The sequence below is a fragment of the Mus musculus genome, chromosome 1 (assembly GCF_000001635.26).
Source record: "Mus musculus strain C57BL/6J chromosome 1, GRCm38.p6 C57BL/6J".
Taxonomy (NCBI): domain Eukaryota; kingdom Metazoa; phylum Chordata; class Mammalia; order Rodentia; family Muridae; genus Mus; species Mus musculus.
Window position 1 is genome coordinate 171262397 of NC_000067.6, and position 26047 is coordinate 171288443.

The 26047-nt window shown below is 50.0% G+C and overlaps 3 protein-coding genes across 10 annotated transcripts; 1 reads left to right on the forward strand and 2 right to left on the reverse strand.

Annotated features, from left to right (window-relative positions):
- The first annotated feature begins 7931 nt into the window (after nucleotides 1-7931).
- B4galt3 (UDP-Gal:betaGlcNAc beta 1,4-galactosyltransferase, polypeptide 3) lies at nucleotides 7932-14499 on the forward strand. Its single transcript, NM_020579.2, has 8 exons — nucleotides 7932-8018; nucleotides 8807-8977; nucleotides 9311-9605; nucleotides 10125-10360; nucleotides 11557-11747; nucleotides 11870-11992; nucleotides 13486-13590; nucleotides 13710-14499. The coding sequence occupies exons 3-8, from the start codon at nucleotides 9347-9349 to the stop codon at nucleotides 13981-13983; spliced, it is 1188 nt and encodes a 395-aa protein (NP_065604.2). The 5' UTR covers nucleotides 7932-8018; nucleotides 8807-8977; nucleotides 9311-9346; the 3' UTR covers nucleotides 13984-14499.
- A 95-nt stretch (nucleotides 14500-14594) lies between these two features.
- Ppox (protoporphyrinogen oxidase) lies at nucleotides 14595-18797 on the reverse strand. Of its 8 annotated transcripts, none has more exons than XM_006496707.4 (13): nucleotides 18558-18797; nucleotides 18278-18372; nucleotides 17992-18126; nucleotides 17744-17859; nucleotides 17473-17605; nucleotides 17034-17178; nucleotides 16727-16917; nucleotides 15739-15799; nucleotides 15486-15604; nucleotides 15298-15408; nucleotides 15051-15200; nucleotides 14890-14932; nucleotides 14595-14803 (listed from the first exon to the last, which is right to left on the reverse strand). In XM_006496707.4, the coding sequence occupies exons 2-13, from the start codon at nucleotides 18362-18364 to the stop codon at nucleotides 14661-14663; spliced, it is 1434 nt and encodes a 477-aa protein (XP_006496770.1). In that variant the 5' UTR covers nucleotides 18365-18372; nucleotides 18558-18797; the 3' UTR covers nucleotides 14595-14660. The 8 variants fall into 8 exon arrangements, with proteins under 8 accessions (XP_006496770.1, XP_011237075.1, XP_011237074.1 ...); XM_011238773.3 differs by having other exon boundaries at nucleotides 17744-17875; nucleotides 18558-18795; XM_011238772.3 differs by having other exon boundaries at nucleotides 17744-17875; nucleotides 18477-18795.
- A 755-nt stretch (nucleotides 18798-19552) lies between these two features.
- Usp21 (ubiquitin specific peptidase 21) lies at nucleotides 19553-25565 on the reverse strand. Its single transcript, NM_013919.4, has 13 exons — nucleotides 25366-25565; nucleotides 23954-24574; nucleotides 23146-23205; nucleotides 22859-22979; nucleotides 22531-22642; nucleotides 22182-22340; nucleotides 21566-21630; nucleotides 21242-21345; nucleotides 20959-21045; nucleotides 20619-20697; nucleotides 20299-20406; nucleotides 20101-20215; nucleotides 19553-19906 (listed from the first exon to the last, which is right to left on the reverse strand). The coding sequence occupies exons 2-13, from the start codon at nucleotides 24551-24553 to the stop codon at nucleotides 19816-19818; spliced, it is 1701 nt and encodes a 566-aa protein (NP_038947.2). The 5' UTR covers nucleotides 24554-24574; nucleotides 25366-25565; the 3' UTR covers nucleotides 19553-19815.
- Nucleotides 25566-26047: the final 482 nt, after the last annotated feature.

Consider the following 26047-nt stretch of genomic DNA (forward strand, 5'->3'; position numbering starts at 1 on the left):
TCTCAATGCTGGGCAACACCTGACCTTTTCAAGGAACGATCTTCCTTGTTCCACCCCTCCAGGGCCAGAATATAAGTTCCACATAACAGCTATCCTGAAGTCAAGAGTCCAACAAGTTTTTGCTAGAAGTGGAGATGAGGGAATATATCTCTCTGTCTTTGGACCAGGAGGAGCTCAGTCTCCAGTTCGTCTAAGCACTGCCTCTGTAGCTTTGAGCTTACGATGTGGTATAGAAGCAAGAGCAGGAAGAGGGCAAACAAGAAGAGAGGGGAGGGTGCCAGAACTGCTCGGGTATCTGTAAAGATGAGAGGAGGGACAGGGAGAGACTTGACAAAGAAGAGGCAGTGATTGACAAGGGGTGTGTCCCCTGAAGAAGTTTAAGTAGAGTTCAGACTCTCTCATGAGGCAAATGCTATCTATGCATGAGGACTCAGCTGAGCTGGGAAGGCGGCTGTAGCAGGGCAGGATTCTGATCAATTTCCTCAACCCCCGCCTGCCTGCCTCTGACATTCTCACTTCTGTGGTTAGAGCAGAGGAAATCTGGGCTTTCGTCCAATCACTATTTTGGTGGTGGCGGTGGGAGAGCCAGGGTTTCTGCAAAGTGCTGGAGAACGGGTATTTGTTTTTCTACATGAACTCTAGCTCCGCTTCTCTCTGTCCTTCCCATACAGCAGTCTCTCTCTCTCTCTCTCTCTCTCTCTCTCTCTCTCTCTCTCTCTCTCTCTCTCTCTCTCTCTCTCTCTCTCTCTCTCTCTCTCTCTCTCTCTTCTCTCTCTCTCTCTCTCTCTGACATACCAGATTGACAATGATAGAAGCAGTATCTCATTGGTCAGAGCTTGTCAGGGAGGGAGGGATGAGGGCATGGATTCAAAGGATTAACATTTTATTGGCTATGAGAATGATGTTCCTGAGCCAATTGAATACCTTCCCCATTGACTGTTGCTGGGGGGAGGGGAGTGGGGGCAGCGCAGGGCGGGGGGGGGGTGAGAAGCCAAAATCTTTGGCAGCAAGAGCAACCAGCTGACAGCTGGAGGAAACTATCAGCTCAAAATATGCTCAGAAAAAGGGGAGTCAGAGGGGGAGGGGGAGCAACAATGTTCAACAACATCCCCAGACAGGACCTTATATGGGGACAGGCTCCAAGCTCTTAATTAGCCTTGGGGAGGAAAGGAGGAGGGGTGGAAGTGTATTTAAGCATCTATTATAGTCTTTAACTAACAAAAAGCCATATAAGCTCTTACAGTGACACACATTTTTCACACACACACACACACACACACACATCCTGATAGAGACATGATGTTAGGCACATTCTCTTGATAATGCATATACAAATATTCATGAAAGAGAACAGGGGCTGGGAGAAGTGGAGGAGAAGAGGAGAAAGAGAGGAGAGAGGACAGGGGAAGTGAATAAGAGAAAAAACCCTGCTGGGTGTGGTGGTATATTACTATTACTGTAATCCCAGCACTCAGGAAGTTGAGGATGGAGACCTGCCAGGAACTCAAGACCAGCCCCAGCTACGTAAGAAGACTCTGACTCAAGCCAGGTGTGCTGGCTTTTATCTAGCACTAAAAGGCAGCAGAGGCAGGTGGATCTCTGAGCTCAAGGCCATCCTGTTTACAAAGTGAGTTCCAGGAAAGCCAGGGCTACACAGAGAAACTCTGTCTCAAAACAAAGAACAAACAAACAACCAAACCAAACCAAACCAACAAAATGAACAAAAGAAAAAAGATGAAGAAGACCCTGCCTTAAAAAGTAGAAAAGAAGGGTCTAAGGAGGCAGTTCCGCTGGCAAGGTGCATGCCACACGTACTTGTTGTTTTAGGATTTTATTGTATGTGCTCTACCTATCTGCATGTACACCTGTATGCCAGGAGAGGGCATCAGATCCCAGGAGAGATGGTTGTGAGCCAGCATGTGGTTGTTGGGAATTGAACTCAGGATCTCTGGAAGAGCAGCCAAGGCTCTTAACCACTGAGCCATCTTTCCAGCCCACAAGATATATACTTGAATCCTAGCACTTGGGGGTGGGGCAGGTAGATCTAAAAGTAGCTAGCCAGCTAGTCTAGCCTACATAGCAAATCCCAGGTTTCAGTGAAAGATCTAATCAAAAGAAAGAAAGGAAGAAAGAAAGAAAGAAAGAAAGAAAGAAAGAAAGAAAGAAAGAAAGAAAGAAAGAAAGAAAGAAAGAAAGAAAGAAAGAAAGAAAGAGAGAAAGAAAGAGAGAAAGAAAGAGAGAAAGAAAGAAAGAGAGAAAGAAAGAGAGAAAGAAAGAGAGAAAGAAAGAGAGAAAGAAAGAGAGAAAGAAAGAGAGAAAGAAAGAGGGAAAGGGGGGCTGGCGAGATGGCTCAGCGGGTAAGAGCACTGACTGCTCTTCTGAAGGTCCTGAGTTCAAATCCCAGCAACCACATGGTGGCTCACAACCATCCGTAACGAGATCTGGCGCCCTCTTCTGGAGTGTCTTAAGACAGCTACAGTGTACTTACATATAATAAATAAATCTTTAAAAAAAAAAAAAAAAGAAAGAGAGAAAGAAAGAAAGAAAGAAAGAAAGAAAGAAAGAAAGAAAGAAAGAAAGAAAGAAGAAATGTGATGGTGTGTGATGGTGTGATGGTTTAGTGGTACTAAATGCTCTTGAAGACCACAACTTACAAGCATCTGTAACTCCGATTCTGGGTGACCTGATGGCCTCTCTGGCTTTTCCAGGCCCTAGGCACCACTTAGTATGCATGCATACATAGGCAGGCATATAGGCAAGTGAACACACACACATAAAATAAAAATATTCTAATGAGAGCTGGAGAGATGGCCCAGTTTTTGCGGAAGACTGGGGTTTGATTCCCAGCACCCATATAGTGGCTCACCGCCACCTGTAACTCTAATTCCAGGGGCTCCAAGACCCTCTTCTGGCTTGCTGTGGGTACCAGGCATGCATGTGGCATACATACATGAAGACAAAACATTCATACATGAAAAATAAACCTAATTATTTTTAAAAAATCAGAACCAAACAATGTAAATAGCTCCTAAGGAACAATGCCCAGAGCTGACTTACAGCCTCTGTAGCTGCTTTGTGAGTGCTGCTTTCTTCCACCCTTCTCCACCCTTTTTCTTCTCTTCCAACCCCCTAACACTACATAGGAGAGAAAAAAGGATAGAGGAGAAAGGAAAGAGTACCCTGAATAAAGTCAGGGGTCAGAAAGGGGGTGATGCTATCATCAAACTACTTCTTGCTTATTAGGGGTGTTGAGTTTCATTGAGGTAAGTTTGATCTTCACATTCTGGGTATATAATCTCTTCTTCTTCTTCTTCTTCTTCTTCTTCTTCTTCTTCTTCTTCTTCTTCTTCTTCTTCTTCTTCTTCTTCTTCTTCTTCCTCTTCCTCTTCCTCTTCCTCTTCCTCTTCCTCTTCCTCTTCCTCTTCCTCTTCCTCTTCCTCTTCCTCCTCCTCCTCCTCCTCTCCTCCCTCCTCCTCCTCCTCTTCCTTCTCCTCTTCTTCTTCTCCCTTCTTCTCCGTCTTCCCTCTCCCTTCCTCCCTCTCCCTTCCTCTCCTTCCTCTCTTTTCCTCTCCCTTCCTCTTCTTCCTCTCCCTCTTCCTCTCTCCTCTTCCTCTCCCTCTCCCTCCTCCTCCTCTTTCTTCTTCTTCCTTCTTTATACATGACAACTTAACAAGCCACATCCAACAACCATATCCAACAACCACCCACCCTGCCTTTCAGGGCCCTAGCATTTATAGACCCTCTGAAAAGTCTCCAGAATTCCAAATGTCACACAATCGCAGAAACCATCTGCAGCTGGCAAAATAACACCTCTGATAGAGCACAAGGCAAATCATAGTCAGCAGCTTTGAAGCAGCCCCCACATCCCCACACTTGGGATTAAAACAAAAACATATATTCTTATAATATTTCTGTGTTCTTTTAAAGGAACCAAAACTCCAAAATTGTCACTAAAATAGCCTCCACATGTAACTAGACTTTTGACTACTTTGTGGGTCCTTTTTTTCTTCCACCCTTTCCCACCCCTCTTCTCCCCTTTTAACCCCCTAACACTAGATAGAAGAGAAAGAAGGATAGAGGTGAGACAGAGAGAAGGAAATCCCCAAATAAAGCCAAGGGTGGGAAATGCAGTGATAACATTGTTATACTACTTCCTGCTGATTAGGGGTGTGGAGTCCTTGGGGCAAGTTTGATCTTTGCTGTCAAGATATCTAATTTCTTCTTCTTGTTTCTTCTTTGTGCATGACGATTTAATAAACCGAAACTAACAGCAACTAGCCCCGTCTATCAGGGCTCTAGCATTTATAGACCCTCCAGAATTCCAAATGTCACACACTCTCAGAAACCATCTGCAGCTGGCAAGACCACTTCCCTGTTAGAGCTCAAGGCAACCCATAGTCACCTGCTGTGAAATGGCTCCCTTCCTCTCCCTTCCCCTCCTTCCCTTCCCTTTCTCTCCTTCCTCTCCCACACCTGGGATTAAAACTGAACACACATATTCCCATAATATTTCTGTGTTTTTTTAAAGAAACCAAAATTCTCACTACATCTACATGCATGCACATACCTGTGCCACTATGCACACACCTAAATCAAGCAAATAATAATAATAATAATTAACAATAATAATAATAGAGCATGAAAGTCAGTTTTGCAAGAATAGAACCCTACCTGCCAGATATAGTGGCTCATGCCTATAATTCCCAGAAATCAAGAGGCTGAGGCAGAACACCAGGTCAGATGGGATCACCTGTAGATGAAACCAAACCAAACCGGAAACAGAAAAACAGAGTGGCTGAGTCTGCTGACACACGTCTGTAATGTCAGCCCTGAAGGTTAGAGGCAAGGGGACCAGTTATTCCAAGCTAGCCTAGACCACAGGAGACCCCCATCTCAGAACAAAATGAAGGAAACAGAAGCAGCCCCAACAACAAGAAGGAAGCACCAGTGGAGCAGTCTCGGGAGAGGATCCTCTGGGGAAAAAAACCCACATACCAATAATCTGTGTACGTCTGACTCTTCTGCTAACGTGAGCTCCTCCAAAAAACAAAAACAAGTCGAACAAACCGACAGCCACCCCCCCTCCCAGCCAGAAGAACGAGTGTGAAGCCAGTGAAGTGGCTCAGTCCCTTAAAGGTACTTGCTACCGAGGATGTCAACCCGGCAACCTCAGTTAACCCTGGAACCCAGGTAAAAGTGGAAGAGGATCAGCTCCACAAAGTCGTTCTCTGACCGCCCCACCTCCAAAAACTAAGCCCTAAGCTAAAAAACCAGAGCTTCTACTCAATTCCTATTTTGTGTTCACTATTAATGTTTAGAATAAAAAATATGCTGCCTACTAATACTTTTCCCAGCACTTGGGAGGCAGAGGCAGGCGGATTTCTGAGTTCGAGGCCAGCCTAGTCTACAAAGTGAGTTCCAGGACAGCCAGACAGCCAGGGCTATACAGAGAAACCCTGTCTCGAAACACCCCCCCCCCCCCGCCAAAAAAAAGGACATCAAGGACTAGAGGGATACTGCAGGATACTTGGTCACACTGAGAACCCCAAGATCATGTTGTTTACGGCAAATATCTGTTCCTATTTGTGGTGTGGCTCACCCTTAGCACACACCTTTAATCCCCTCTGGCTGGATATGGACATGCCTTTAGTACACACCTTTAATCCCCGAACAAAGAAGGTAAAGTTACTTTGTAGAAGGAAGTATCTGTGATTGAAAGTGATGTCTAACTGAGTGGCAGACAAAGTGACAAGTTAGAGAAAGACCTGACAGAATAGGGTATGCCCAATTGTCTCAAGAAGAGAGAGGAGGGCTGGTGAGATGGCTCATTGGGTAAGAGCACCCGACTGCTCTTCCGAAGGTCAGGAGTTCAAATCCCAGCAACCACATGGTGGCTCACAACCATCCGTAATGAGATCTGACTCCCTCTTCTGGAGTGTCTGAGGACAGCTACAGTGTACTTACAATAAATAAATAAATAAATCTTTAAAAAAAAAAAAAAAAAAGAAGAGAGAGGAAAGGGAAGCTACTTGAGGGACAGTGGGGACAGAGGACAGAGGCAGTTTGACTGGGACAGTTGTACAGAGACAGGATGCAGAGAGAGAGAACAGGCTAGACACAAGACAGAATGAGTCAGAGAATGAGAAGGAGCCAGAAGATCAAAACATATTGCCAAAGTTAATATGAGGCCAGGCAGAGCTTGTATATGAATACAGTCAGAAGCTGAGAAGAGAAACCAATTTAAATCAGTCCAATTTAAATCAGAGCTTGAGCCAGAACCACGAAGTTACACCAGCCAACAGAGTTCAGAAAGAACTAGGAAAGGGTGAGCTTATTCAGCAGTAAGTCTCAGAGGCTGAAAACATTCTAGGCCTAGATTAGGTTTATAGATTCTAGAAGTTTCCAGGACTAGGCCTAGATTAGCAGGCAGAGGCAGTAAGCATCAGGGAGGACAATCTGAGCAGAGAATGAGATACTTTTAAGGAGGGATGCTTGGTAAACTGACTTGACAGGATCCTTACTGCAGGCAGATGGTGGTGATCAAATATCAAGGGGTTGGTGGTACAACACTTGCTTGTTTGGCTTGGTAGGATTCTTTCTGGCAAAAACTGTTAAGGCAGGCCCAAGATAGGGCCAAAGATACGATCTAGTTAAGAAGAGGGCTCAGCACAGTGTGTCTAATGTTTGGTAAAGAATTAGTTTTAGCAATATAAAAAAGGAACATATGTTTATAGTGTTTAACTCCTGAAGGAACTGGCTTTACAGAACACACATTTACAGATGAGAAATATAAAACCAAAGGAGGACATCGAGACAAACTTTTTTTTTCTCTTCATGTGATAATTTACTAGACAGGACAGAATTGGAATGCAAGTCACCTACCTATACTGTGTTGTAAAATAAATTTCTTTTCTTTTTTCTTTCTTTTTCTTTCTTTTTTTTTTTTTCAAGACAGGGTTTCTCTGTGTAGCCCTGGCTGTCCTGAAACTCACTCTGTAGACCAGGCTGGTCTCGAACTCAGAAATCCACCTGCTTCTGCCTCCCAAGTGCTGGGATTAAGGGCGTGCGCCATCACTGCCCAGCGTAAAATAACTTTCATGAGAACAATTTTTAAAGCGGGATATGCCGCAGACAAGTCTTTCAGGTTTCCCATTAGACATGACTATTTCTGAAAAGCCTGCCGGGATCGCAACATATATGAATGAGGTGACCTTTCTGGGTCATTATGATCATTGCGTTGTATTGTTTGTGTGTAGCCCCTCCGCACTCTCCCAGCCCCAGCGCCACCGGTGTACACCGCAGGAGATGGTGCTCTGTTTGAGGCAGACACCCCAAGTAATTGGTCTTATTGTTTCCTCAGCAATAAATATTTGTTTCTAAGAAACAGTAAGCTAGGGGCTGGAGTAAGCCACAGGATTAAATATATCGTTGTAGGGTCTATTTTAGTCTAATATCTAGAAAAACATATTTACATCGGAGCCTATGCTGCCTTTCCCTCCACGTTGTATGTTTCACTGTTAGCTAACTTCCATTTCAAGGTCTGTGAGATACCATGGGGATACAAAATGCGTGTTACAGTAGCTTTAGTGAGGAACAACTTTGATACTAAGTAGCACTAGACTACAGGGGACGCCATTAACACACTGGGGTAAGGGCTCAGCTGATCCCTGGGTGAGGTAGTCCGAAACGTAGAAAGTGTCTCTTAGCTTTACTGAAAAACAAGGGCTTTGAGCTGCTGGGTTTTTAAAACTGAGGTGAGCGATGGAACCCCGTTAGGAGACTGCGAAGTCGAGAGGAAGCACCGGGACCTGAGACTTCTCTGCACCACCCATGTGCACCTCCGCGGTGCGGGCCACCAACTAAGGACTGGCAAGCTTGGAGGTGAGGGGCCTCTGCGCCTGAATCTCCCAAGGCTCCGCCCCGTGACGTCAGGCCCCGCCCCAGCGCCCGCTTCCAAGATGGCTGCAGCGATACCTGCCCGGTTGTCCGGGTGGCGGTGACGACGGGGAGCAGACCAGGTATGGTGGGCTGGGGACCACGGAGAGAGAGAGTCCTCGGAGAAAGGTTGGGGAGGTCGGGGGCGGGAAGAGAAGAAGTTCTGAGTCAAGGCTGAAAAATCAGATTGAGCACGGACAGGGTCTCGGATGGAAATGTGGACGCGGGCCGGTTGCTTTCACATTGCACAGTAGGGGCAAGCGCAAGAGACCGGGGTGGAATGGGCGTGTTCGAGGAGAATGGGGTTCTGATCCCCTTCCCTTCGCGTGCAAGGCTCTGACCGACCACGCCCTTCCAGGTGAGCCGGCCCAGGTCTTGGGCCGATCCTGTCCCAGCCCTTCCGCTCTGGTCCCTTCACCTGGAACGCTCCTCCCCACCCCCACTAATGCTAGAGAAAGGTGGAAAGGGGAGAGGACGCCACCCCCACCCTTCTCCGGGCCACGCTCCAGAGCTGTTGCCTGCGGCTCCCAAGTGACCAAGCACCCTATACCTGCGGAGGCGCTCCCCGGTACCTAAAGAACAGAAAGAACCTGTTCCCTATTTTGTTTTGTTTTCTGGCCACTCCAAAGTCCCGTTACGTATGTCTTGCCTCTCTAATAGTTGGGGTTGCTGTTGTTTGGTGCCTTCATTCATTTCCCTGTCCCCACGCCCAAACCAGCTCGTTTTGTTGGAGTATAGAGGGTTAGTTACGGACCTGACACAACCCAGCTGCAGGTAACCTGAGAACCTAGGAACTTTCACTTTCCAATCAATCACTTTCCCTCACTTCCCATGATGGCAAAGCTGTTTCTTCCCGAACTCTGTTGTACAGGTGACTGGTTATCCTTGCTCATTTCTGGTTCCCGCTGGTCCCAGATTGGCTGTTGGAATGCTTTTTTTCTGGCCCCTGTGACAGTTCCAATTTGAGATAATGCCTCATATCTCTGCTCCCCGGGGACCTCCTGGAGCCCCCACGATCCGGAACAAGGCAGCGTGAACACAGGTACGTGTGCGTCTCTTCTCTCAGAAAGCCTGAAAGGACTTCTGAAGTGTACTTGGAACTTGAATGATGTAAGCCTTCTTGAGGGTAAAGATACAGAGTAGCTGCTGCGAGTGCTTTGGGAGAAGTGGGTGAAACTTGCTGGTAGTTGCTTACCTTTCTTTTTAATTGTTATTCATTGTTGATCGATCACACCAGTGTTCCTTTCTGTGACTTTGTTCCCTGCCTGTCTTTTTTTTTTTTTTTTTTTTTTTTTTCCTTTCCCTGGCCTCGCTTTCATCTCCTTACCTGCTGCTGATGTCTCTTCTGGCTTGCTCTCTTCCTGTTTGCTTCCAGAAATCCCTTCACTCCTTACCTAGCTCTCAAGTCAGGATGTTGCGGAGGCTGCTGGAGAGACCCTGTACATTGGCCCTGCTTGTGGGCTCCCAACTGGCAGTGATGATGTATCTGTCACTAGGGGGCTTCCGAAGTCTTAGTGCCCTGTTTGGTCGAGATCCGGGCCCAACATTCGACTATTCTCATCCCCACGATGTCTATAGTAACCTCAGTCACCTGCCCGCAGCCCCTGGAGCTGCAGGGGCTCCTCCGGCTCAAGCATTGCCCTACTGTCCAGAAAGATCACCCTTCTTAGGTGAGTAGAAAGGAAAGACGGTGAAGAAGAGAACAAGGTTTGGGGGTAGGGAGTCTTGGGCAGGCATGCAGCGAGCCTTAGACTAATGGACTCTAAGGTGGGCCGATGTTGTGAATTCAGAGGTAGGCTCTTGGGTCACAAGCTTCCCATGGCCTGCCTGTTGTATGGGCTCTTCATACCCTAGGGTGGGAATCATTTCCCCTGTAGATGAGTCTTGGCTTAATTGGGTAGTTCTTTTTTGTCTTCCGCTGTAGCTTCAGTGTGGGACAAGAGGAAGTTACATAGTTCCCTAAAATAAGACCATGATTAGTCTAAGGTAGAGCCTGCCTGCTGCAGTTTTTGGCTTCCAGGAACAGTCTTCATGACGGGAAATCTGAGGCTTGTTAGATTTCTGAGTGAGCTGCTGGGAAACTGAGCTCAGAATCAGGCTGTTTTCTCCAAACCTCTTCTCAGGTCCTGATACCTACCCATTTTATCCCTGTGCCTCCGATTTCTGACCTTGCCTTTCCCTACCAACAGTGGGTCCTGTGTCAGTATCCTTTAGCCCAGTGCCGTCACTAGCGGAGATTGTGGAGCGGAATCCCCGGGTGGAATCAGGGGGCCGGTACCGTCCTGCAGGGTGTGAGCCTCGCTCCCGAACAGCCATAATTGTGCCCCATCGTGCCCGGGAGCACCACCTTCGGCTGCTGCTCTATCACCTGCACCCTTTCCTGCAGCGCCAGCAGCTTGCGTACGGCATTTATGTCATCCACCAGGTATCCCCTTCTCCACCTCAAATGTCTCTTCTTTCATCTAGTGGGTCTGTGGGGTAACTGTAAGACAGTGGACAATAGATAACGGAGAAGCACCCAGCCTTTCTCTTCTTACCATGTTATACCCATGCTTATTCTGTGAGGGTATTCCTACTTTCCTGTATTTTTTTCTATGATTTTTTTTTCTTTGTTGAGTGGCTTATGCAAACTTGAAATTGGTCAAGGATGAGCTGAAATACTTGTTCTTTATCAAAAAAAAAATTTTACTAAGTTTATTTTGTGTACGAGCGTTTTGCTGGCATATATGTAGGTGTACCACCTGCATGCTTGGTACCTGAGGAGGTCAGAAAAGGACATCGTGTCCTGAAACTGGAGTTTCTGATGGTTGTGAGCCATGTGAACTGTGTGGGTGCTGGGAATTGAACCTGGGTCCTGTCCTCTACCAGAACAACAAATGCTCTTAACTGCTGAGCCCATCTCTCCAGCCCTGCAACTGCTGACATATATTGTCTTGAGGAAGATGTTCCTTTGACATGAGACAAACAGCAGAAGCCAATTAACAGTTATCACATGATTGTTAGCAATCGAAGAAACTGAATGTAAGGCACATGCTGATATGTAAGAAAAGTTTTTTTTTTGTTTTTTCGAGACAGGGTTTCTCTGTGTAGCCCTGGCTGTCTTGGAACTCACTCTGTAGACCAGGCTGGCCTCGAACTCAGAAATCCACCTGCCTCTGCCTCCCGAGTGCTGAGATTAAAGGTGTGAGCCACCACGACCGGCAAGAAAAGTTTTAATTCGAATAACTAAATCAAAAAAGTGGTTGGGTTTTGTTTCGTTTTCTGAGGGTGACCTTTAATTTCTGCTCCTCCTGTATCTACCTTCCCACTGCACATGCTACATGCTTCCTTGCTCGCTTTTACATGGTGCCGAGTCAGACTGTGCTGAGGGCTTCATGAATGCTGGATAATACTCTGCCAAATGAGCCCCACCTCCGGGCCTTGTTTGGTTTTTAGTCTACTCAGAATCTTCCTGTCTCAGCCCCCTGAGTGCTAGAATTAGTCAGGTCCCACCATGCTCATCGGTTGATCTTGTTCTTCCTTCTCTGGGCCCCATCTCCTGCTTGGGTGCTCTCTTCACTTTGGCACAAATGCAGTCTGCTTTCTCCGTGCATAGCCCGCTCCCCCTTCGCTATCTTCTAGGCTGGAAATGGAACGTTTAACAGGGCAAAGCTGCTGAACGTAGGGGTGAGGGAAGCCCTTCGTGATGAAGAATGGGACTGCTTGTTCTTACACGACGTGGACCTCCTTCCAGAAAACGACCATAACCTGTATGTGTGCGACCCCCGGGGACCCCGCCACGTTGCTGTTGCCATGAACAAGTTTGGATACAGGTAGAGGGCATGGAAGGGCATTAGAAAGTAAGGAAACCAACTTTGTAGAACGAGAGCAGAGAGGATTGTGGGTAGGGATGGCTGTTCAAATTTGTGAACCGCAGGGATCTTTTTGTCCTTAGCCTCCCGTACCCCCAGTACTTTGGCGGAGTTTCAGCGCTCACTCCCGACCAGTACCTGAAGATGAACGGCTTCCCCAACGAGTACTGGGGCTGGGGTGGCGAGGATGACGACATTGCTACCAGGTCAGACTTCTTGCCACATCTCTTTCTCAAACCCTGACCACAGTTTTCAACACAACCCCTGAGCCTCTTGGTTCTGCACCAAGCCCACTCTCGCCTTTGACCTGGGCAGGCTTTGCCCATCGCTGCCCATTCTGCCAAATTTCCATTTTCTAGGTAGATCAGGTTGATGATAGTCTTGGTAAAGGGGGGAAGATCAATTGGAAATATGGGATATGAAATTCTAGATCTCAGGAGGGGGTCTAAAAGACAAGTTAGTGCTTTGTTTTCCTAGACTTCCAAAGAAACTACTTCTGTGAGAATGGGGGGAGGGGTTCCGCTCCCTAGAGCCCCAGATCACCCTTGTTTGGTTTTGGTTTTGTTTGGTTTTATGAGACAGGGTTTCTGTGTAGCCCTTGGTATCCTGGAATTCATAATGTAGACCAGGCTGATCTTGAACTCACAGAATCTACCTGCCTCTGCCTCCAGATGCTGGTTTAAAGCATGCAGCACTGCTGCCTGCCCATCTTTTTGTTGTTGTTGTTGTTTGGCGGGGGACTGATTTGCATAATGCCAACTCACTTCTTAGCATGTGAAACATTCCTTACCTTTAGCCTCCAGTGAACTGGTTTTGTGTGTAGTACGTTTGAGCTTAGTATGCTGCAACCATTGCCTCCCTCCCCTTAATGTCCCCTGAAATGACATCTTTATGTGAATTCTCATCTCCGTGTAGGTATTTCATATTGTGAAAATCCTAGATGTATTTCTTTCATTTCAAACCACTGTCACCTCTCCTTGCCTCTGTGTTTCAGGTCTGGCTTGTTTTAAGGTCCGGGTTATCCCTCGGCTGCCGCTCTGCTCTTTCCCACATGGCAGCAGCTGGGAAGGAGCTGGGTAGCTTAGACACTATTTCTAAGTAAGAATTGCTCGGCTAGGGAGGCAGCTTGGTGGTCAAGTGTGTGCTTAGCATCCGTAAGCCCCACTTTCAATGCCCAGCGCCAACAAGAGACGGAGATACTTTAGACAAAAGGGCCCCTTTCTCTATTCTCCCAAGACTCCACGGGTGGTTTCTAGGAGCCATTTAGAAAGAAGATGCAAGAATTAAGAATCTACCTTTGCCAGTTGTTGTAAAGCCCCAGGGCACCTGGCACCAGGCCCTGCGGACTTACACAGCCAGCCTTACCTTCTTTCTGTTTGCTTTTGTCCCGCCTTGACATGCTTGGCAGTATTTATTTATTTATTCTTCCTTGCCAGACAAGTAAAATCGCTTTCTGTGTCCCAGCCTATACCATCACTCTCTGTGTGCCCCAGCCTATGCCACCACTCTATCTGTGCCAGCCTATGCCATTGCTTTCTGTGTGCCCCAGCCTATGCCATCAATCTCTGTCCCAGCCTATGCCATCACTCTGTGCCCCAGCCTAGGCCATCCCTTCCTTAGTGGGTCTACTTTTCCCATTCACCCGACAGCAGCAGTTTTCCACTCGAGCACCTCCAAGACTCCCTCACTTTTCTCACAGGGTCCGCCTGGCTGGGATGAAGATCTCTCGACCACCTACCTCTGTGGGACACTATAAGATGGTGAAGCACAGAGGGGATAAAGGAAATGAGGAAAATCCCCACAGGTAGGAAAGAAATGTTTATTGGAGTCTCGGGTTTCCTGTCTCTTTAGGACACTCTACATGTCCCTGAATTCTAGACTCTTCCTTTGAGATCTCTTAATCTTACAACTTCTCACCCTCAGATTTGACCTCCTGGTCCGTACCCAGAATTCTTGGACACAAGATGGAATGAACTCACTAACGTACCGACTGCTGGCAAGAGAGCTGGGTCCTCTCTATACCAACATCACCGCAGACATCGGGACTGACCCTCGGGGTCCCCGGTCTCCCTCTGGTCCCCGATACCCACCTGGTTCCTCCCAGGCCTTCCGTCAAGAGATGCTGCAACGCCGGCCCCCAGCTAGGCCTGGCCCTCTGCCCACTGCCAACCACACAGCTCCCCGTGGCTCACACTGATTCTCTGCCCACTGTAATCATGAGACTGAATTGGAGGGGTTGTGTCCCTCACACCTCTGCTCCTCACTGCTCTCAGAGGGATGTGAGGGAATTAACCCTAGTGCTGTGCTAGGGGGCAGGGACCTCTTCTCACTGCTAGATTGGAGCTGGGCTCCTCTAGACCTGGAGGTTCCTCTTTCTAGGGGTCACCTGTCAGGGCTTATGACTGTGAATCTTTGATGTCATTTTATGTGACGAATCCTGGGAGTCCTCTGCCCCTGGGGTAGGAGCAGGGCTGGACCCCAAGTCCCTTCCTCGTCCATGGACATTACTCTTTTCCAAGAGTGACCTGGCTTCTCCTGGGACCTCTGTGAATATTTATTCTATTTATGGTTCCTAAGAAGCTGTCTGGTGGAGGAAACCCCTAGCCGGGCATTTCCTGCGAGTGCTGGAATGGCTGCTCCTCCTCTGGTCTTGGCCCCGGAGGGGCGGGGGCTGGGATTTTGATATCTTTTCTAATAAAGGACTTTGTCTCACCTTTGCTTGTGATTTCTGCATCTCAGGCCACTTAATCCTCTCCCACCACCCTCACCCCTGACAAGTCTATAGGGTGATGAATAGTAAAGAGCAAACCAAGCTCTACCAACTTTTACTTTCATGAGTAGGAAAGTGGGGGTGGGGACGGGACAGGGGGCTTGTCAGCTGTTAGATTCTGTGCCCAGGACAGCAACTGCTGCCTGGCGCCCACTCTCTATACAGTCATTGACAGCAACCCCCTCATAGGAGGCTCCAGCCAAAGTCAGGGGCAACCTCTGGGCCGTCAGGAATTGCATAGCTGAGTCTGAAAGGTAAGGGTGAAAGCGTTTTAGCTGAGGTCTGACACCCTCAGCACAGCCGCTCGTCCGTCCAGCAGCTCGCCCAGCTTACCTAGTTTTTGCCAGTGGCCTATTGTATACTGAGGGATACAGTTCTAAGGAGAGAGAAGATGCAAGGGAAAGTTTATGAGTGACTTCCGAGCCCTTGGCTTGATTAACATGCCTGTCGTCACTTCCAGGGCTTTCAGCGGAGAATGAGTAAGTTTGACTCACCTTGTGTAGATGGACCAGGCAGTGACTCGGTGGTTCTTTCAGTCCTAACTGTGTGGCGGCTGCCTCCTGGGCTTGTTGCTGGAACAGCTCTGGAGACAGTTGGTGGCCCGCAGCTTTTAGCTTCTGTAGCCAGTAACCTCCCAACATCACCTACGAGGAGACGCAGCACTGACCAGCCCGCCCTTGCCTATTCTGCAGCACAGAGAAGCCCCATGGACACCCCACCCCAAGCCATGCTTCCTCTCACAGTCACTCTGAGGCTTGGGGGGTTCCCATCCTGTTCAGGAAAAGCCACCGAGTCGTACACAATTCCCAGGACAGTCGGGTCTTCTGACGATGGCACCAAATGTCCAAATCCCTGGAGAAGAAGATGTCTGTGGGTCACAGGGAATGGCTGTCACCGAGCCCGTGTCTCCACTCTTCTTCCTCTTATACCTGGACAGGCAGACAAGCTCCTCGGTACTGCAGATTCACCACAGCAACAGACACTGCCTTGATGGTACTCAGGATTCGAGCTAGAGGTGCAGCCTCGGCAGGGAGCAGCTTGCTGAGCTCTGGAGAGCAGGCGTTCATTCTAGGCTAGCTCTGTCTTACTAGCCCAGCCCAGGAGCCTGTGTGGCCCTGCTGGCATATGAAGGCACACTATTGTCCCCTTAATGGCTAGGAAAGGGAAGGGCTGTCCCATTACCTGAAGCTGGAATGGCACTTATAATGTGGTCAGCCTCCAGACTGCTGTCCCCTAGAGACACCTGAGTGAGAAGAAAACTTGAAAGACGGTGTTATGAGGACTTTGTGGGGAAGGTGAGATTTGCTGCCTCGGTTTCAGAGGTACTCAAGAGGTAGGAAAGACTGGGTGCTGACCCAGGATGAAGGATATGAGTGACAAGATCACTTCAAAAACCAAGAAACCCTCTGTGTAATCCAGAAAGTGGGCCAGTTCGCCTGCTCTGGAATGTTCAGTGAAGGTGGGTGGCTCTGTCCCTGTCACGTCGAAAGCACTACTTCCGCTCACAGGCTTTACCTAAGGACATTCTGAGGAAGGTTCACAAATAGAGCCTAGCAACCTGAGGTAGCCAGTATCTACAGAGCTTCCCTAAGGCAGGAAAACAGTACGTCCAATGCTAAGGGTTTAACCTGACCTGGTCAGCCACTCTGACAAAGATGGTGCCATAGTCTGTGGATGTGTGCGCGTGAGTGGTGAGTGTGAGCACCTGTGGAGGTCAGGCCCTCTGCAAAGGCAGTACGTGCTCGCAACTGCTGAGCTCTTCCTTCAGCTTTCTCTCTTCCCAGAGGAAGACATTTATGGACAAAAAGGTATCATTGACCTAGGAGGCAGACCCATCTGAGGAATACCGCAGGGCTTAGCAAAGACTTTATGAGTCTTGTGACTGATGTGTGTGCAGCCATGGCAGCTCGCAGGCGACAGAGTATTAGAACGGTGGCTGTCTGAGGAAATGGTATCATGATGTTTTAAAAGCTTGGACGAAACTTAAAGAAATGGATGTTGAGCAAAGAAGCCCCCCTCCTCCCCCCGAAGGCCTATTTTGCTATAAAATCAGGTCGTGTACATTTGCATATGAAACTTTTTGCCAGGTGAAATTTTGCAATCCCCGATATAACAACAATAAAAGCAGTAACACTGACGTAGGTTCGCTACACTCCAGAGGTTCTCCTACCTTCCAGCGCCCTTCTGGCTGAAGGCTGAGCCCACAGACTGGCTGCCCACTGAGGACAGTGACCCCTTTACTTGCTAGGTGATTGTGAAGAGCCTGGGGCAACACCTCCAGCCCTCCACGGAGTGACCACTGGCTCCATCGCTCAGCCCGGGCCTGACGAATTAGTGAGGAATCCGGCTGGGGACTCTGTCCTAAAAGGAGGGGTGGGTGGGTAAAAGATTAAACTAGTACCCCTTGTACACAGTACCTCAGTTTGTCCTCAGGCTTTTTTTTTTCACCCTCTGAACCAATCAATGCTGCCCCTCACCTGCGCCCAGCAGCAGCCCCAGCAATATGGACCGGTGGGTTTGTTCAGCTTGGAAGAGACTGGGAAAGCAGGACCGGATGCTGAGCTCCCGGCTGTTGCCAGCAAATACTCCTCGGCAAAGACTGTCCATGGCTAAAGATGCCACCTTAAGAGTAAGACTGGGACTGAGGGACCAAGGAATAAGCCACCCTGACTGATTTCCATTGGCCCTGCTTGTGAGAGACTAAGGGAAGGAGAGAGTTTGGGTTGGAGATGTTCCCACTGTAACAAAAGGATGGGAAGGAAAGGAAGGCATTTATTCCCAACACTGGGTTTTGGAGATTCCAGCAATAGATAGTGGACATTCCTAAATGATTCAAGAGTCCCCGGGGTTAAGTCTGAGTTAGAGACTCAGCAACAGGAGGGGAAGAGGTTTGAGACCACCTCTGAGCAATGTCACCTCAGGTCCAAGGCGGCGCTGGGCAAAACTGTGCACAGTTTCATCAGGCTCTTTGCCCCTGGGCTTCAGCAACTCCCTCAGCCCAGCCCAAAACAGAGGTTTTGAGAAGGGGGGTGAAGGACGGAGTAGCCCCCTGCATGGAGGAAGGCATGGTTGAAAAGAAAACTCCCAGATTCACCTTTCAGAGGGTTCTTTTCAGCCATTAGACCCCCTGTGGCTGGAAGGCCTGACAGGGAGCGAAAGGGGGGTGTGTGTAATAGTGAGGTGTTACCTGAGGCCGGAGGGTAGAGGGTGCAGGGTACCGCCTACATACAGGAACCTGTTCTGGGCAGCTGGGTGATCCCCTCGGACAGGCAAGACTTCAGACTCCAAGCCAAGTTCAGAAACCTGTTCTCCACAAGCCCTCAGGAAGAGGAGAAACTAAGGAAAAACTGACCCAACGTTTTTCCTCTCTGCAACTCCGTCCCTTTGGAGAACTCTCCTCCACTACCTGTCCTACACATTCCACAAGACGCTCACCAGGAGCAGGGTCCGGGCTCCCAGGGCTCCAGCCGGCCTAATCCCTCGAGGTCCAAGTTCAAAGATCGCACCATCTGATCCTCGGATTGAGCGGATCCATCCTCCCAAACGCTTGCTGCCCTCCACTAAGATCACCTGGCGCCAAAAGTGAAGCACTGTCGCCACAGGGCAAAGGGACTGGGGGTCGGGGGAAGTGCATATTTCACGGAACAAAAATCTATGCAGCTTTTGCTAGAAATATCAAGAGTATTAAATGAGTCTTTCTCTGGTACTAGTGGGGACTCACCTTAGGAGGACTGGGGCCTCGGATCAGATGATAACTTGCGGCCAATCCACTGATACCTCCGCCAAGTACTATCACAGTCCGGCCCATCGTAAGGCCTGGGAAAAGGTCGAGATACCCCAGGAGAACGGGGCAGGGGAGCACTCTGTTTTACAACTGCAGAAACCCCCACTGGTCCCATACCCCACTTCTGGACACTTACTGATTTATGAGCAACTAATGCAGGGCGCGCGTGTACGTGCTGGTGGAAGAGTAAGGTCTTCGTTCTGAAGCCAGAACTTACCCACGAGATAGGGGGAACCCGAGAAAGTGAGTGACTGATAGAGGCCCTAGGAGCAGTCCATCCTGTCCGTGTGCAGATAAGGGCCACGCCCACGCTATCTCCCCAGCACAAACCCTTCGGAGGCCAGAATTCTACAGCACTCGGTTTTTCCAGCCTCAGGGGTGAGCAGGTTCAAGTCTGGTATCCCCGCCCCTAACTTTTAGGGTCCCTCCGACTCTCCGTCGATTCCTTTCTGGCGGCCTGCGTGACTGCGTTTCACTTTCTTGCTTCTTGATTGGAGGGTCTTGGAGTGCGGGTTCTGGATTGGTGAGCTCTGGATACATTCACCAATGAAAACACCATATTGGCAGTGACGCTACCAGAGGAGCAACAGCCGCTTTCGGAGTCAGTTCCGTGGAGCGGGTTAACCTGTTCGTGTCCTAATCGGAGTTAGTTGCAGTAACCGGCACTGCCTTCCCCAGGGACAGGACAGCGAAATCCTTGAGCATTCCCCAGCTCAAGCTTCCCAGGTCTGTGGTGAAAACCCTGGAGGTGGGAGAGCCCCACGAGCTTTAGTTAGGGAGAAAGAGAGAGACACTTGGAGGCCAGTCCGTGGGGAGAAGGCTCCATAAACAGCTCCTTGATGTTAGCAACAGACAGGGCCTACGGGAGCAAGGGCCGCCCGGCAACGGTACCAGTGTTTGTCAACAGGGGTTCTTGGATGCCTTGCCCTCGAGGGGCAGTACCCCTCTCAGGAAAAACCGGCGTGCCAATGCCTGCACTCTAGTTTCAGGCTTTCCCGCAACTTCACAGGTCTCAGGGTTTGTCTGCCTAGTTCCACTAAACTCAGTGTTTGGGTCCAAGGCTGGGGCCAGCTCAATCCCTGTTCTTTTCCTTCTGTTGTGAGAGCGCCCCCACCTGTCCAGAGACAGAATTGGGGCCCAGAAAGGCTCCAATTGAACCAAAATTCTAGATATCCATTCCCTCTTATCCACAAATACAAACATGAACATCACTTTTTTCTTAATAAATTTATTCACAAAAAAGTGAGATTGCAGAGGTTCTGGGGGCTGTACATGGTCAAGGGTCTGGTGGTTTCTGTACATGGGACAGGAAAACAAGGCGGAAGGGTACTTCTTAATAAAAAAAATAACGGGAGCTACAACCAACCCTCCTCCCCTCCCCGATTAAAAAGACACAAAAATAGACGTCTGTGAGGTAACTGGGGGCTTAAGGGTGTTGGGAAGGTTTTCACAGGTGCCAGGGCTTCAAGATGGTGTCACAGGCACCGAAGTGGTTCCTGCATCAATTGGTAGAACAGCACGTAGCCCTCACTGGATGCCACCTGATTTTCACTGACAGGGGAAACGCTGAGAAGAGAAACGGGACACGGCTGTGGTCAGTGGTCATTCTTGTAGATTCCCCCTCCATCCCACAAGACTCAGAGTAGCCAGGTGGAGATCAGGAGAGACTCTCCACCTATCCTTTGTCAGGAACTTATCTTTTCGGAGCTGGGGGGGGGGCGGTGGGAGGGGGCAGGAGTTGAACAAGAGGCTATTCTCACCGGGAGTCATTGTAGACATGCCAACCAGTCTGGCACCGGCACAGGGCTGTGTAGTGGCCATAGTGGACACTACCCGAGTGGTTGCAAAGGGCATACAGCTGGTAGACAGGGCTTCCTGCGGGTTAAATAACATCAGTTTCCACACCCAGTTGTGTCTCCCTCCTGAAGATTCTTTAGGAGGTTCCCTGCCAGACTCACCCGCTTTGTCGCTGGCAAAGTCCCCTAGGCTTAGTCTCTGCAGTGGGAAGTCTACACCTACTGAACTTTTCTTGATGGAGCCTCGGGAGGTGGAAAATCGGTTCAGATCTAAGCCCTGGTTAAGGAGCACTGGGGAGGCTAAGGGTCTCTAGGGGGGACTGCAGTAATAAATTCAGTACCCTCCATTCCCCCAACACATCCTGAAAGGTGGCAAAGAAAGTCAGGGTGGCAGGTTTTCCCTAAGGGAAACTCAAACGAAGGCGAGGAGACACTGTATGGGAGATACCCTAAGAGAAATAAGAACGTGAAGATTAGGATATGGAGCACGAGGATTCGGGGGAATCTTTGTACTGTCAACTTTTTGGTACTTCGGGTTTTCTGCCGACATCGGTCACACACCTAAATAAACAGCAAATAGTGTTAGGTCAGGGTGCCCTCACCTAAGTTGCTTTTTCNTGACACCCCCAACTTACACATAAATTTAGTTATGTTTCTCATTGCTTTGCCCCTCCCCCCCCCATAACCTAGGTATACGAGGACATACCGGAGACCCCTAACACACACCCAGACAAGTAACTGTTATTCCCAAATCAAGGAGACATGCATTTCCCTTTATCCAGACAGACCCTCCCAGGTCTCCCCCATTAAAGTCCCACATACTGGGGCATTCTCCGACTCTAGCTCTTCCTCCTTGGTGAAAAGGCTGAAGCAATCCCGCAAAGACACTTTGCCCCCAGCAAATCCTTTCTAGGGGGAAAGGGGAAGTGAGGGTCAGCATGTTCTGAGTTTCCTTTTTTTAAAAAAATCCTTTTTTTTTTTTTTTAAATCCAGGCTTTAATTCTGCTTTAGAGACCCACACAGTTCCCACCCACACTTAGGAGTGCGGAGGGGTGGGTCACAGAACCCCTGTTCCATCCACCCCTGGAATCTACTGGAATCCCACCTTGGGGATGGGCAGGGACAGGTCACAAAAAACCTCGAAGGTCGTGGAGCGATACCCACAGGCCTGGCACTTGAGGCAACTTTTCAACTGGCCCACAAACAGGTCTAGGTAGAAGCAAAAGGCAGAAGAAGTTACCGTCAGATGCCTAAAGTGCTCACTCTCCTAGAACAGTTGGTGTTCTCCCCGTGCCTCTGACCTGCCTTTCTAATACAGCACTGCCACTCAGCGCCACACAGCATTTTACATCCTTGGCATCTGGCCTTGCCCCCATGCTTCCTTCTCCCGAGCCCCAGCTCCCACTGTGTTGCCCCACTGCATACCCACCCACAATCTTGCTGTCTTCTCGCTCCAGGTAGCGCTTCCACATTAAGTTGGCTCGGTCATCATCACTGCCACAGAGCAAGGGAAGGGAGCAACCTGTGAGACAGCTATAGTACTGGGCGGCCCCAACCACGGAAATTATCCACGGAACCCTGGTCCCTGTCCACATACCAGCTCCTTCCCTAAATTCCTAGTCAAAGGAGTAAGCAATGCCCCTGGGAACTTTCTGGGGAAATCCAAGATGAAAGGACACACATACATATACATTTATATATGTATGTGTATATATACACATGCATATATATGTATGTATATATATAAACACACACACATATACACAGGGCCATCTTCCTCTACAAGCTCTTTGATATATTTGATTGTAGACGTTCTCTCCTTCCCCAGCTCAGTGCATCTCTGACTCTATTTTCTGCCTCTATATGTACTTTCCCATCTTCCTCCCTTCCTTCCTTCCTTCTTTTTTTTTTTTTTTTTTTTTTTTTTTTCCTGTGCTAAAGGGTCTCTCCTAGGCCCTACATTTCAGTTTCGGTTAGCTCAGTTCCGTGATAACTGAAAGCTGATAGAAGTACTGCGGAGAGGAGCAAGGGGGAACAACCCTTACCTCAACTCAGGTTCTTCATGCAGAGCCCCTCCTCCTCGGCAAGGTGGAGAGGGAACTGGTCCGCTGGCCAAGATTGGCGGTGCCCGGCGCCCTCGTCGGTTGATCTCAAGGTGCAACCGCTCCATGAGGAGCTTCAGGAACTCTTGGGCATCCTGCTGGCTACAGCCAGACAGAATATGGGCATCTGATCCATCCCCTCGTGGTCCACACAGTACCCCCTGCCCAAATGTGGGTTCCCGTTTCCTCAGTGTAGGAAATCTCAAGGCTTACAACACTGCTGCCAGAGCCTCAGCTTGTCCCCGCCCCCAACCGGAGCCAGAGAGAAATCCCATTCTCTCAGTTTCCCCACCTGTATCCAGAGAAGGAAGGGACGTATTTCTGGAAGACAGCCCGGAATCGGGTGGGATTCACAGCTTCACAGGAGTCAGGGTGCCAGAGGGCACCAATCACATCTGCAAAGGCTGTTGGTTTGACAGTGGGGAAGGGATTCAATGCTAATGTCTAGGAGAGCAGGCAGGCGGGAGGAGCTTCTGTGGCTAGAAAATCTCTAGGAAGGAACAAACTGGGGAAAACGGATGTAACTGCCAGCTTGAAGGGCTGGGAGCCATGGGAATTGGGAGGATAGAACTGAAGGGGTTGGGGGAGAGAGAACAGAAGGATCGGGAGTTGTTGCCCACCTTCTGTGAGTTCCTGGGCTCGGCCTCCTCCGGGCACCTCTTGCCGGAAGTCCCTTCGCAGACAGAAGTCTCGAAGAGGCCTTGTGCTGCTCAAACACTGTAGCACGGCATTCAGGAAGCACTGGGGAAGCGGTGGGGACACTGCTGTTACCTTTGCAGACCGGTGCCCAGCAGGACTGAGAGCGCTTCCTGCTCTCCGGCATGCCTCTCCTGGGTCTGTGCCTGTCTCCACCCCCAACACCATCTCACATCCCTTTTACAGAGAAGGACAGGAAAGTGGCTCTTACTGTATTTCCTAGATTTCGGAGGCCAACATGACCAGAGCCCAGAAGCAGTGTGTGGTGAGCCTAGAAAGTCAGAGGACAGTCATATTCTACCTGGCGCTTTCAATAGCATGCTGCTGAATGTCTCCCCAACCCAACTCGTGCCCCAGTTCTACCCTGTTCCCCTCACTGGTCATCCTACCTCACTGGTCATGAGTAGTAAGCCCATCACAGCTGAGTGTACCACAGACTCAGCCATGGCTGTCACACCAAGTCCCCATTTACTCCGCTGCCAAGCTAGCCGGCGCTGCAGCTCCTGAGGCAACTCCCCAAGCACTGGCATGGTTGCCCAGCTGCTCCCCGCCCCCACTTTACTGCCCCCAAATCCCCCTCCTGCCCCCGTGGCCCCTTCTTGCACCCTCTCCTGCTGGCTCCAACTGCAAGCAGCCTAGCTCAGTTAGCTCGGGAAATGGGGAACCACACCAGCACAGGTGCTCTTGACTCCGCCCCTCCGCAGCTCCAGGGATTAATTAGGTCTAGGCCCAGTCCTAGGAGAGATGTTGCCTTAAAAGAGAGTGCCTAAGGACCCAAGGAAGAATTCTAAATAGTCGGGCTAATTCCCTAGGGACTAGAATGGCACACCAAGTTGGAGAATCACATACAACCCAAAATAAGATCTAGAAGGTCTCAGAAAAGACAAGAATCCACTGGTGTAATGAGGAGTTGACAAAGGGACTCAGAGAAGGGAACACAGGAAAGCCATAGTATGACAAAGTTGAAGGCAAGAGGAACATGAGCATGGGAGAGACCACGTGTGCTGTCAAGTCCTCACCATCTTGTCATCAGAGTAGAAAGGCTCAGAAGGCCGGGCAGATATCATGTGGAAGGAGCCATGGGAAGTAGGGGGCTCTGTCCGTATGCTGAGCAGGGTAGGGGGGCCAGGGAAGCCCCCAAGACGCCGGAGAGAAGTACTACGTCTCAAAGTGGGTGGCTCAGGCCGGAGTGCCAAGCGGCTCAGTGCAGCCCCTAGCTCGCCAGCGCCACGGTGCCCTCCCAAGGCAATCCCCATTGGACGCAAGTCCCCACTGCTCACAGACTTGGAACGGGCTAAGTTGGTCCGGGATGGGAGAGGCAGAGCCACAGCTGGGGGCGGTGAGCCAGGCAGGGGAACCCCATGATCTGCTCGAAGGGGACCTCTAGGACGAGAGCCTGAGGTCCGACCCCGACCCAGCTCCAGTTTCTTGAGCCTTTCATCTGGGGGACCTGGCCTGGGAGGCAAAGGTCGTAACATGGAGTTTGGCCCAGGAACTGGGTTTCGGCGCTCCTTGCTGCGTGCCCGGGGAGGAAATGGTATCTTGGCTCCCACTCGGGGCTGTACATTGACAGGTGGCTCTCGAGTCCGGCCCAGGCGGTGCTCAGAAGCCTGGGGCATTGTGGGCACCACAGGCTGGACCTGAGGAGAAAAGAGAGTCAGCGTTTGAATTAGGAAGGGAGAGAAGATACAGGCGATCATGCAAGCTGTCTTCTTCATGTACCGAGGGTACATATAACGTTTATAAAATCAGTTCTTGCATCTCCAGGACCTGGCAATGTTTGGCATACGAAAAATACTTAGTACTCCTTGAATAAACAAATGATTGAATAGCAGACCATCATTTTGACCTTTTCATGCCCCACCCCCTCTCTATAGAATACAGATTTATTTAAAAGCCACTGGTACTCTCAATCTCAGCTGTTTTTATAATCTACAAACTCCCCATATGTGGCTAGTCAAGTGGGATGTGCCATAGACCTGGGACTGTGGACGCAGGAATCAGTCCAAAAGACAGCATTCCAATCTCAACCCCAGCTCCTCTGGGTTGCAAATGAAGCGGATTAAACGGGTGATCTGCAATCCACTCCCTCCTCCAATTCTGGGATCCTACTTGGTATCTGGGCCCAGGGGGGCAATGGTTTGAGATGGAGGACGAACTACTTGACCCCTAATTTGTGCACCTCTCCCACCACAGCAGGGTTTTACCCGGGTCCGCCCCCCTCGAGGGCAGAAAGGCCGAGGCTGCTGATTGGCTGCGGGGTCCGGCGGCATATTCCCCGCGGTCCGAGAATGCCGTTCTTCCAGCCCAGTTCTCCCAGGCCCCGCTGGGCACCGCGAGCATCCCCCTTTGTGGTGAACGTCCTCTGGGGTCTGGATCCATCCTCCCTCGGCTCTCCCACCCCACCCCGCCATAACGTCCCGGCCCATACCTGTCCCCCGGTGAGGCGGCGGGGGAGGCCAGCCGGGGTCCAGCTCCAGCTCAGGGCCACCCCCTCTTATCCCCAAACAGCCTCCCCACAGGCCGGGCTGCAGCTTTAGCCGCAGCTGTTGCCCAGCTTGCTCCCGCCGCAAGGGCCGCCGCCATCTTTGTTGGTGCCGCCCGGCCACCGGCCACCGGCTTCACAGTCTCTTAGGCGCCTGCGCGCCCACACTCGGAATCCTCCCACCTACCTCCTCGGCGCTTGCGTGAGCCCGCCCCCACGGCTCCCCGACCGACACCATGGAAACGCAGCCAACTTTAGAACCACTAGTTTCAGGCCCTGCCTGATGGTGGTCTTTAAACCATTGCTGCAAGTCCCTGAGGCCAAGGCCCCTCACCCAGTCATATATGGTCCATAGAGATGAAGAGCCCAAGAGTCGAAAAGTAACGGAAGGGCTTACAACACAGATTCTTCGGAAGCAAGAGGGATGCAGTGAGAAAGCAGCATGCAGGTCCAGGTCTAGCCAGCAAACCAATAGAGAAGCATTTAGCAACTCCACCTAAGGGTGGGGAGATCCCTAGTGGGAAGAGAACGCTGGACCTGTAAAACTCATTCTTCAAGCTTCTTTGTAGGCTCAGGCAGTTAAGTAAAACATGGTTCACTGCTAAAGGGAAAAAGTGAACCCCAACAG

Bases quoted from the DNA above. Each gene is read 5' to 3' on its own strand.
- Ppox (XM_006496707.4), bottom strand. From the start codon at position 18,364: ATGGGCCGGACTGTGATAGTACTTGGCGGAGGTATCAGTGGATTGGCC. The intron at 14,933-15,050 runs GTGAGTCAAACT...CTCTCTCCTTAG, and splicing joins GCCTGGTCCATCTACACAAG to AACTGTATCCCTCAGTATAC. The intron at 14,804-14,889 runs GTAAGCTGGGCG...CTTACCTTTCAG, and splicing joins AGGCCACTGGCAAAAACTAG to ACTCAGCTATGCAATTCCTG.
- Usp21 (NM_013919.4), bottom strand. From the start codon at position 24,553: ATGCCCCAGGCTTCTGAGCACCGCCTGGGCCGGACTCGAGAGCCACCT. The intron at 22,643-22,858 runs GTGGGCAACAAC...TCAAACCAACAG, and splicing joins AGCCCAGGAACTCACAGAAG to CCTTTGCAGATGTGATTGGT. The intron at 21,046-21,241 runs GTGGGATTCCAG...CTTTCCCCCTAG, and splicing joins TGTCCCTGCCCATCCCCAAG to AAAGGATTTGCTGGGGGCAA.
- B4galt3 (NM_020579.2), top strand. From the start codon at position 9,347: ATGTTGCGGAGGCTGCTGGAGAGACCCTGTACATTGGCCCTGCTTGTG. The intron at 11,748-11,869 runs GTAGAGGGCATG...TTTTGTCCTTAG, and splicing joins ATGAACAAGTTTGGATACAG to CCTCCCGTACCCCCAGTACT. The intron at 13,591-13,709 runs GTAGGAAAGAAA...TCTCACCCTCAG, and splicing joins AATGAGGAAAATCCCCACAG to ATTTGACCTCCTGGTCCGTA.